At 42.1% G+C, this 12,253-nt stretch overlaps 1 protein-coding gene across 1 annotated transcript; it reads right to left on the bottom strand.

Moving 5' to 3' along the window:
* Nucleotides 1-7,630: 7,630 nt before the first annotated feature.
* On the bottom strand, nt 7,631-11,209 carry LOC149222983 (uncharacterized). Its single transcript, XM_089387740.1, has one exon. It carries the CDS (start codon nt 11,207-11,209, stop codon nt 7,631-7,633), a length of 3,579 nt encoding a protein of 1,192 aa, XP_089243866.1.
* Nucleotides 11,210-12,253: the final 1,044 nt, after the last annotated feature.

Here is a 12,253-nt window from a genome sequence, read left to right as displayed (position 1 = left end):
CTTTAGTTCATATACATATCAGCCTTAGCTGCTTGCTATGGCTTGCAGCCTAGCAAGGCAGCTAGGCTATAGTTCCAGAATCCTCTACACAAACATGTTGTCATTAGCTTCCTTGCACACAGTCCTATCATGCCCAAATAGTCCTTGAATATGTCACGTTGTCACCTACCGCAATGTGACATTATGACACCTATTTAGATGATTATAATAGGTCTCTTTGTTGCTCTTAGATATCTCCATTAATTGTGAATTAGGTGTCTCCATTGACCTGCTTGGACATCGTATATGTTCCTCCCTTAATGACTGGGTTTAGGGCTGTTGACATCATCTTGAACAGCGTATAACTGACTATGTTTAGGTCTCCATGAACAATGTATAAATCCCAGCGTATAAGGTCTCCATGGACTGTGTATACGTGCCTCCTTTGCTGCATAAAACCTTTGTTGGTTGTGGCCTATGGCACCCTTAAATGTGGTGGTTAGGTCTCTCCTTTAGGACTGCGTATGGAGCCTTCTAGGACAGCGGATTAGAACATTCAATCTAAGTCTTCAATCTTTCCTTTACTGCGGCAAGATCTCACTCAACTGCGGCTAGGATCCTCTCCTTCATGACTATAATTTAGGGCCCTTCATTGCATTTAGGGCATCATCCAACGTATATTTTAGGCGTCCCTCCTTCTCCAAAAGCCCCAGATGTGGAGAGGAGGAGAACGCATGAAGAGGATGTGTGTTACGAATGATTTCAAGTCCTTTATATTTATACTAAAACGTAGATGATGAATATACATGACTATTGGGCTTCTAAGCCTACTCAAGTTGCTGGTCGACTTGATAATAATTCCATAATCAAAATTAATTCAAATCTCCATAAATACTTATCAGAATCGGATGATCTTTAGATTAATCCTACACCTCTCGATGAGAGGGATCCAATAAAAATATCAGCTACCATAAATAAGTTGACCCACATGGAGTTTGGCCCTAGTTGCCAATTTTAACACTCCCTCTCAACTAGGGAGAACTCCATCCGTTGATCCATATGTCCAACTGTATTGTCTCTGCCATCAATGCCCTGCACTGCTCTGCTTAGCTCTGCTCAGCTCTCCTCATCTTTGCTCAGCTCTACTGACTCTGTTGGCTCTGCTCAGCTCTGCTTAGCACTGCTGGCTCTGCATAGCTTTGCTAAACCATGAAGAAGAAGAATTGATCGAGAATGTCTCATACCATTCTCCACTAACCTGAAGTTAGTCTCAGAGTGCGTACCACTATTCCCAGACTAATCTCAACCGACCCAAAGTCAACGTCATAGTGGGTACCACTCCTACCACTGGTCCCAGACCAGTATCATTGATCCCAGATCAATGAAGGTCATCCTAGCATAGGGAGTACAGTAGATACAACGATGCGTCCATCGGTATTACTATGGTCCCTATCCTCATTTCCCTGCTCATTGATCAGATGAGAGGTACTTCCCATGAGTCCCAAACTGCATGGGTAGGATGCCTCGACAGGAGAACTTAATCAATCTTGTCCTCACAGGAGAACTAATCATCCTGCTACATAATCGCCATGGAGAACACATCATCTAGGCCTCACAGGAGAGCTAATCATCCTTCTACATAATCGTCATGGAGAACACATCATCCAGACCTCACAGGAGAACTAATCATCCTGCTACATAATCGTCATGGAGAACACATCATCCAGACCTCACAGGAGAACTAATCATCCTGCTACATAGTCGTCATGGAGAACACATCATCCAGAGCTCACAGGAGAACTAATCATCCTGCTACATAGTCGTCATGGAGAACACATCATCTAGACCTCACAGGAGAACTACATCCTACTACATAGTCGTCATGGAGAACACATCATCTAGACCTCACAAGAGAACTAATCATTCTGCTACATAATGGTATCCAACTCATTGAAGAGCTTTCGTAACCAGACTGCCTCTCAAGTAGCCATACTAACAATAATATACTCTGCCTCGGCGATCCTCAGAGCCACCGACTTCTACTTCCTACTCATCCAGGATATCGAAGCAGATCCCAAGGAGAACCAACACTGAGAAGTGCCCTAGTAATCCTCCACACTGCCTGCCCACTCAGCATTTGAAATATTTCTGGCAGTGTACCTCAATCCAAGAGAGATTGTGCCCTGAAGATATCTCAGAAGATTCTAGGCACCAATCCAGTGAAGCTCAACCAAATATGAGCTCGCCATACTAACTGCAAAACATATGTCCAGACGGAGGTTCACCAGGAACATCAACGCGAATGAGTTTATGAAACTCAGAGGCATTTCCCAAATCTGGTCCGACATCACCACCATATAACTTCTGAAAGTTAAGATCCTTGAGGTAGTCACAGGCTTGCAGTTTATCTTTCCACATTCGGAATCCAACTCCCTCTGTCTCCTACAAATGAGATGGTCTGCACCTGTCAGACATAGGTGCCAGTATGAGAGGTCTATCACCCACAACCTTCGAGTAATGTTTTGGATCGGTTTCACTCCTAGTGAATCTCAGCTTTAACAAACAGCTATAAATCCTCTCATACTACGCTCAAGGTGTTTTTCTTCAAGCCATATAGGTCTTTCTTCTACGTGCATATGTGAGATTCGTGATCATCAATCTCAAACTCCTCGGGTTGTTCCAAACCTGTGGACCTGCTGCATGAGGGGAATGGTCCCCCTCATAAGATTTTCCTTTGGTACATTTCAAACATGTACCTTCATGCTCTTTTTGAATTCAGGCATTCCTGTCACCATCTAACTTACAAACCTTTGGTGTTGTGTCAATGGACATGGTCCCCAGTGGAATTCCTTCAACTTGATACAACCTTGAACAAAAAAACATCTTTGAAAAATCTATTTTCAAACACGTACCTTTCCATCGATGAGTGCCACCCTGTAACCTTTGACTTCCATTGCTGAAATGGACACCACGTTCTTCTTGCGATCAGGTACATAAAAGAGATTCTATAAATGAATTGAATTATCCCCATTCAATTGAGGGATAACATTCCCAACATCCTTTTCAGGATAGGTGGCATTAGCTCCAAGTATAATCCCACGATTATCTATCCGATGAAGTGCCTGGGGTTCCTTGCTTTCTTTGAAGAGTCGACCATTTCTCCTTGATGAACTGTATTACCTGTCATTCCCTTGACCCTAGAATGATTTGTTTATGGTTATCAAGAGAAGTGTCTCTACCATTCAGACACTCCTTCGGATAATCATTGAACTTATTGTAGCCAAGGCATCTGTCTTTCCTTCTACCCTTAGATCCGAACTTCCCAATGAAGTGATCTTTAGATAGGCCATCAGAACCTTCTGCTGCGCCATTCTAATAATATTCTTTGCTTCGACTTCACCTTGGGTGAATTATGAGGAACCCATTGATCCTTTTGTCTTGTCCCAATTGTCTTTGGTGATTGCTCTTCCACTCTTGCTTGGGCATTGTCTTCACCTCAACTCTGATACCATGTTAAATTTTAGGTATGTTCTATGCTAGAGCAGTTTATTTCAATGTTCATAGTTAGCTTATTATCTTTTCCAGATTAGCAATCACATCAACATTAAAGTAAACTGCAGATAGAACCTAAATATAAATCACAGAAGACAAGCCAAGACAAGAGGACACAGGATGTGGCTCTAGCCAGGGACAAACCCCACAATGTGGGGAAACCCTTGATCAATTCTTCTTTTATGTTCTTCAAAGTTCAGCAAAGAAAGAGAGAGAGAGAGAGATAGTACATTTACAATAGAAGTCAACATTTTGACTTTATGATATCTGCATGAGATCAGTTGAAGACATATTGCTTCAACTGATTCTCCAAGGTGACTGCTTCACCTATCATAGTGCTGCCTCTCGTTCATTTGCAACACATAACCATGTGACACCTACTGTACTGTCACATGTGTTGAACCTTGATGACTGAGTTGCTCTCATCTTCATGCTGCTCATCATGCTGCATCTTCCATGGTCTTATTCATCATCAAGTTGCCCATGCTCATGATCTCATTCATCATCATGTTGCCCATAATGTTGCCCATACATCATGCTGCTCATGATCTCATACATCATTATGCTGCTCATAATGTTGCCCATACATTATGCTGCTCATGATATCATTATGCTGCCCATGATCTCATATCATCATGCTACTCATAATCTCATACATCATGTTGCTCATAATGTTGCCCATACATCATGTTGCTCATGATATCATTATGTTGCCCATGATCTCATATCATGATGTTGCCCATAATGCTGCCCATGATCTCATATCATCATGATACTCATAACGTTACCCATACATCATTCTTTAGTTCATATACATATCAGCCTTAGCTGCTTGCTATGGCTTGCAACCTAGCAAGGCAGCTAGGCTATAGTTCCAGAATCCTCTACACAAACATGTTGTCATCAGCTTCCTTGCACACAGTCCTATCATGCCCAAATAGTCCTTGAATATGTCACGTTGTCACCTACAACAATGTGACATTATGACACCTGTTTAGATGACTGTAATAGGTCTCTTTGCTGCTCTTAGATATCTCCATTGACTGTGAATTAGGTGTCTCCATTGACCTGCTTGGACAGTGTATATGTTCCTCCATTAATGACTGCGTTTAGGGCTATTGACATCATCTTGAACAACGTATAAGTGACTATGTTTAGGTCTCCATGAATAGCGTATAAATCCCAACGTATAAGGTCTCCATGGACTGTGTATACGTGCCTCCTTTGTTGCATAAAAACCTTTGTTGGTTGTGGCCTAGGGCACCCTTAAATGCGATGGTTAGGTCTCTTCTTTAGGACTGTGTATGGAGCCTTCTAGGACAGCGGATTAGGGCATTCAATCTATGTCTTCAATCTTTCCTTTACTGCAGCAAGATCTCACTCAATTGCAGCTAGGATCCTGTTTTTCATGACTATAATTTAGGGCCCTTCACTGCATTTAGGGCATCATCCAACGTATATTTTAGGTGTCCCTCCTTCTCCAAAAACCCAATATGTGGAGAGGAGGAGAACACATGAAGAGGATGTGTGTTACAAATTATTTCAAGTCCTCTATATTTATACTAAAACGTAGATGATGAATAGACATGACTATTGGGCTTCTGAGCCTACTCAAGTTGTTGGTCAGCTTGATAATAATTCCATAATCAAAATTAATTCAAATCTCCATAAATACTTATCGGAATCGGATGATCTTTAGATCAATCCTACACCTCTCGATTAGAGGGATCTAATAAAAATATCAGCTGCCATAAATAAGCTGACCCACATGGAGTTTGGCCCTAGTTGCCAATTTTAACACTTCTATTTTACAACAACTAAACTCAAATATCAATTGAACATAATAAGAATCTTATAGTGGAAGAAGCAATAAGGGATTCACCTCAAAAGGCATCAAACTTATTATGAAGTTTGTAGAGACATCTTTTGATATATGTTCCATTCAATATGTCAATCCATTTATGGGCATGGAGTTATGAAGGTTATGACAGCTCTATCATTGTTTAGAGGTGTGTGAAATCATAACAATGATCAAAATAAAGTTTTAGTGGGTTATATGAATGTAATTAATGTTGATGATAATGGATTATAAAAAAACAACCATTACAAGCTACTACATATGTTACACTCTAAGGAATATGTGTATGTGGCAACAACACCACTAACTTTGGTCATTTATCTTGCAATGATTAAAGATGACATGATAGGAAATTATGCCTTTCAAAGCCATAGGCCTCTTAAACATTCACAGTTATGCTCCAAGATTGGCCCATAAACTTGATTCTAGTATTTACACCTCCTAAGATCATAGGAAACAAAATATTGCACCTCTATGACTGTAGAAAACAAATGATGAAGATTGTATAATTTGCCCTAATCATTTTTCATATATAATTGGGGAAATTTATCTATAAGTGGAGACATGAATGGCTCTTCTTTTCATGGTGGGTACTAGATCCTCACCTCTACCACTTTCAAACAAAAATTTCATAATTTCCATGTCCTCCTCTATCTATAACAATCCCTAGTTAATTTTCGATGTAAATAAAATAAGACCAAGGTGACTGGAAACATATTCCAAGCTAAATGTTGGGAAAACATAGTGATGGGTATCACTTGTGATTAATTTATGGCTATGGAAATTGGCAAAGTCATTGGCAAATACAAAGTGACAATAATTCGCATTTTATTTAGGAAATAAAGGAAAATAGGAGAAAGGAAGGTGAAGAGACATAGATTTGCATGCGAGGGAAATTGAAGGAAAAATGAAGGAAAATGAAGAAAATAGAGGCCTCAATGATAAAAAGGCTTCTAAGGATTAGTTGCTAGCCTTTTTGATAGTTTTGGGTTGAACTCTCTTTCATTCTCTCATACTCTTGCACACTTAGAGAAATCCTGGAGCATTCTTGGAGCACTCTACTATTCACTTGGATTTGGAGAAATAAGGAAAAGGAAAGTAGGAAAGTGCAACGGAATAGTTGGATCAACAACTATAACTGGATTTCTTTGCAGGTAACAAAATGCATGTGTGATTTCCTTGTTTATTTCTGGATGCATAGTATATGCATGTGATTTTTTGGTTATGTGTTGTCATTGGCATGGAGATTTGCTTGGATTGACAATGGTTTTAGCCTTGCCTTGCCATTTCCTGGATAGCCATGGTGTTGTGGGTTTTTCCACTTGATTGTTTTTTCTGATTGGTGCTCATGTTCCTTATGGTTGTGGGTTAGAACAAACACTCTAGAAGCCCTGGAACAACTTGGGTTGAGTTACTAGTCATGGAGCCTAGGTTGGGACAAACACTCTGGAGCCCTTGGTGGGTTGAGTTACTAGTCCTTAAAGTCAGGTTGGAAAAATGCTTTGGAGCCTTGGAAGGCTTTGGGTTGAGTAACTAGTTTCGGGAGCCCTAGACAACTTGGGTAGAGACTGATTTAGCTGATGTTAGTGTTGAAATGTGGCAACAAGAATATTCCAATTTAATTTGTCCTTGAGTTAAATTGTGAATTAAAATCAAATTTAGTCTTAACAACTACTTGGAAATAATTAATTAAGTTATTTTGACTTAATTAGTTGGAAAAATTCAAGTTAGAAGTCTTTATGAAGTCATGCAAGAGTTATCCCTTAAATTAAGGAGATAAGGTTGACTTATATTTGAGTTGTAATTAGTTAACTCAGTTTACTGAGTTAAGTCCAGTTAAATTAGTTCCAAACTGTTTGAGGAACTAACAGAGAGTTAAAAATCAGTTGATGCATGCATGCACTCAACTAGTGTACTCCAGTTAACTGAAGATTCCCTCATCCGAAACTCATGCATGTCTATTATGAGAAAGACCCAATTAAGATTAATGTCAAGGACAATGTACTATTTTTTAACAGGAACGGTTATGAATTGTATTAATGAGTTGGTCTAAATACCAGTCTTCTGAATACAATGGGTATGGGCACTATCCAATTGGATTCTTCCTTCTGAGATTCTTTTAGCCTTGCTGTCCGCTTCCATTTGGATTCAACAATTGCGCTTTTATTTCCTATTTGCCCCAGTTTAAATATACATACAAACAGCTTTAAAATTAAGCAAAAAAACATCTTCTGAAATGCTTTAAGGAATTGGAACCCATGCTTCTTCTCCATCTCTTTTCAATGTCCCGGCCGATAGCTGAGCAGCTTTATTGGCTTCAAGATCTGCCTCTTTGTTGTTGTCTCTCAGCACGTGAAAGAATTTCAGATTTTGAAACATCTTTGCCATTCCTCTGATTCTATGGATCAGTCTTGCTAATCTTAAATCTCGTGGAATGGAGCTAGTCACCATAAGTTTGATGATCACTTCAGAGTCCCCCAGGATATTGGCCTCTTTGATTTCCAGATTCTGAAGTTGTTTGAGTCCTTGGAAGAGGGCAAATGCTTCAGCTTGGATGCTGGAGTTGATTCCTAATCCCCAGGCAAAATGGAGGATCTCTGCACCATCTATGTTTTTAATTACTCCCCCTGCTCCAGCGCTGCCCGGGTTACCTTTTGCTGCACCGTCAAAGAAGAGGGAGTGCATCCTCTGGTTGAGAATCCAGTCTTGAAAGTCCTCTCTGCCTTTTCCCCTTATTTGCCATTCCTCTGGAGGAGCCATGCTTCTGATATTTTGTTGGAAATTCAGGTTCAAGGAGGACCCCCAATCTTTGTCTAACTGAGTAAGGTTGGAGTCATCTTTGTGACCTCCCAGACATTCTTTTATTTGGGACTTTACCTTGGTCGCCACCGTCTTGGCATTGTGATGGAGGTTCCTGAAGATTCTGCTGTTGCGCTCAAGCCAAAGCTGCCAGCAGCAAATTTTTAGCAGTGATGCCCAGGCCGCTTTGATCCCTTTGTTTTTGGGAGGGGGTCCGGGATAGCAGGTTTTCCAGGTGGCAAACAGGTCTAATATGGTCGCTGGAAGCTCGAATTTGGGGTTCCAATGCTCCATTAGTTCTCTCCAGACCTGAATTGAGAATTTGCAATTAAGAATCAGATGTGTGGCGCTTTCCTCAGAGTCATGGCACAACGAGCACCTGGATGGTCCGTAGAAACCGCGCCTCTGAAGTTTATCTTCTGTTAATATTTTCCTGTGGCACAGTATCCAGCAAAAGATATCGATTTTTGGCAGCGTGGGATTGCCCCATACTGCTTTCCACGGGGCCGGGTCAATGGGCGCATTTGGAATTGCGTCTAGGCACGCATATCCTTGGGCGACTGTATAACCAGTCGAATGATCGCCCCATCCTCGCCTGTCCTTCTTGTTAACTCGCGCGGGTGCTATGCCATTCAGTAGATCGCGGAGGTGGGCGGCTTCTTGATGCAGGTCTGAGGGCAGATCCGGCAGGCTCCAGCCCGCCCACTGTGCACCATTCCAAGTGGAGATGTCCCACAATTTGTTCTTCCCTGCAGCCACCAACCAATCCTTCAGCGATTTCAGATTTGGACTTTCTCCGATAGGATCTCGATCCATGATCCGGTCCTTCCATAAATTAATTTTTTTACCATTTCCGGGAATCCAATAGGCTTTTGATTGAATCAAGGGGGCCGCTTTGGAGCAAAGTTTGACGAAAGGCGTGTTTCCTTGAGGCAGGGGTCCGTCTAAGCATCTCAGTCTTGCTCCTTTGAGGTATTTTCGCCAGAGAGCTGTCTGTGCCCAGCCTGGCTTAGGCGCAATTATTCTCCATAGAAGTTTAGCTCCCATTGCTATGTTCTGATGAAGGAGTTTTTTGAAATTGAGCCCTCCCTCCATCTTAGGCTTGAGTACAGTCTCCCAATTGACAAGCTGGAATCTTCTCTCATTGTGTTTACCCCCTTTCCAAAAGAAATTTCTGATATATTGTTCCATTTTCTGGAGTATACCCTTGGGCGCCAGAAGCACAGAAAACTGGAATAACGGGAGGCTGCTAAGGACAGCTTTAATGAGGACTGTCTTACCTGCCATATTTAACCAATTAACTCCCCATGCCTGGAGTTTACTTTTAAACTTTTCTACCTGTGGCATCCAGTCCCTACTGTGGGCTCGTTTGAGGAAGATGGGCAGCCCCAGATACTTGAACGATGTCCATTCTGAGGAAGCTGCGAATCCTAGGCATCTGGAGATAGAGTTGATCAAAGAGGGCGAGGTATTCCAGCAGTAAGTGTGGCACTTACCCTTGTTGAGGCTGCTACCAGACTCCATGCAGTACTCATCGAGCGCCTCTTTAAATCTTCTGGCCGAGTGGATCGAGGCTGTCCCAAGCAGCAGGGTGTCATCTGCAAATAATGCATGATTTATGTTTTGGACCCCCCTTGCTATGGATATCCCTGATATCTCCTGCTCTTGCATTTGATTGTTTAGATGGAAACTGAGAACTGAAGCTTGGATTACAAACAACAGGGGAGACATGGGGCAACCCTGTCTTAACCCTCTTGTAGCTTTGAAGAAACCTGCAGATCTACCATTGATTAATGGGGCGATCCATGGTTCCGAGATGCAGGCCCGGATCCAATTGATGAATCTCTCCCCAAAACCAAATTTTTTCAACACATTCAAAAGAAAACTATGATTAACTCGGTCAAAGGCATTTGCTAGGTCTAGTTTGATTGCCATACCTTGTTCCTTGCGTTGCTGACTTGATAGAATTGCCTCTTGGACAAGTGTGAAATTGTCCACTAAATGTCTTCCGTGGATGAAGCCTCCTTGGTTCTCCGGGATGACTTTAGGAAGAATATGCCTCAGCCTATTAGCAATAACTTTTGTGATCAGTTTGTAGCCAATGTTGCACAGCGATATAGGGCGAAACCTATTGAAGGAATTGGCTCCCTTTTCCTTGGGGATGAGTGCTAGGAAGGAAGAGTTGGTGCTTCCTCCTAGTTTCTGGCAAGCCTGCGATTTTAGGACCATTTTATATAAGTCTTTCCCCACTATGTGCCAGCAGGTTTGGAGGAAAGAGGCGGAAAAGCCATCAGGGCCAGGGGATTTGTCAGGATTCATGGCATAGAGGGCTCTTTTGACTTCATCCATAGTGACTTTACTTTCTAAGTGATGGTTCATATCAACAGATATTGAGGAGGGGATCCCGTCCAACAAACTAAAGTTCTGGTTCGAATTGTTATCTTTACTATACAACCCTTTGAAATGGAGATGAGCTGCCTGTTTGATACTTGCAAAGTCCTTATGAGTGATATCCGCTTCCTTAATTTCATTGATGGAGTTGAAACCTTTTCTGGCTTCCGCGTGCTTATGAAAGAATGATGTATTTTTGTCACCTGCCTTTAGCCAGAGGCATCGCGATTTGATCCTCCACGTTTCCTCTTCAGTCAGGCAAGCTTTATGGTAGCATTGCTGAAGATGAGCCTCCTTGTCTAAAGTCTCTCTGGTTATGTGCGCCTCTTCTGCGTTCAGCTGAAATGCTTCAAGCTGGCTTTGGATATTTTTCCTATCAGCTGCTGGGTTTGCAATAGATTTGGCCCAGCTCTTCAGGGCTGTTTTCAATCTCCTGAGTTTTTCTTCCCAGATATAAAATGGAGATCCAGTGACTGGCTGAGACCAGCTTTCTTTCACAATCTGCAAGAAATTTGGTTCCTTGATCCATAATGGGCTAAACTTGAAGGGAATGGGACCTAGATCAACGTGAGCTCGGAGGGTGAGCTTGATTGGCTTGTGATCAGAGATGCTACAAGGAAGAATATGCATGCTAGCGTCTAGACCAAGCAGAAGAAAAGAGCTATGCACCAAGAATCTATCCAGCCTTGCTGCAATATGGCCTGGACCTATTCTTTTATTGGACCAAGTGTACATACCTGAGACGGGCTTGATATCTAGCAGATCCCAGTCTTGGAGGAGATCCTCGACCCATTCCCTTACCGGATCTCATACAATGGAGCCTCCTCTCTTTTCAGAAGAATGCAAAGTGATGTTCAGGTCGCCTGCTATGATGACATTTTCTAAAGTAACCAGATCTGCTTGCTGCCTTAAGGAGTCCCAGCAGCTCTTTTTTTCTCCAGCATTTACCGGAACATAAACATTGAAAAGGCAAAGGATTTCTTTTGTAATAACATGCTGCATCTTTAACATCGCCCAGTGGGTGTTTGATGCCTCTGCCACCAGCGAAAATCTGTTTTCATTCCAAAGAGTGCCCAACCCTCCAGAGGCTCCTCGGGCTGAGACAGCTGAAGCATTACTATTTTTCCATAGTTTTTTACTTACCTGGAGAAAATCGGGTTCCTCCATCTTAGTCGCCTGGAGAATGAGTATGTCCGGGGTTTCTATTCTTATTAGATTTTGTATAGCTTCTTCTTTTATTTTGCTGCCCATACCCCTACAGTTCCAGGAGATGATCTTCATTATTTACCTTTGTATGGTTGGGCTCCCTTGGAGCCTTGATGCTGATTTCTTACCATCTTCGGTTTTCTTGCTAACAGCTTCTCGAATGTTGGTTGGCTGCCCTGGAGTTTATCTTTGTACATTTCATGCTATTTTTTCTCCCGATCCGTTTTACGTCCTCTTGTAGATCTCCTTACCGAGGATTGGGATTCTCCTATTTCCCCTTCCTCCTCTGATTCTTCTGATTCTTGATCCTCCTCCTCGACTACTTCAGGGGTACCTTTTGAGCTTTCTGCAGCTCCCTTGTCCTTATCGCTGGGTGGTTGGGAATCTTTGTCTGGGGACTCTGGCTTCTGAACTGCTACTTCATGAGAGTCCTCTGGTTGGGAGCTGAGAGGGCCGAACCTGTTCTCT

The sequence above is a fragment of the Pinus tabuliformis genome, chromosome Q, assembly GCF_031772625.1.
Source record: "Pinus tabuliformis cultivar Carrire ecotype Pingquan chromosome Q, CPIR1, whole genome shotgun sequence".
Lineage (NCBI taxonomy): Eukaryota > Viridiplantae > Streptophyta > Pinopsida > Pinales > Pinaceae > Pinus > Pinus tabuliformis.
This window is presented reverse-complemented; position numbering and strand designations above follow the sequence as displayed.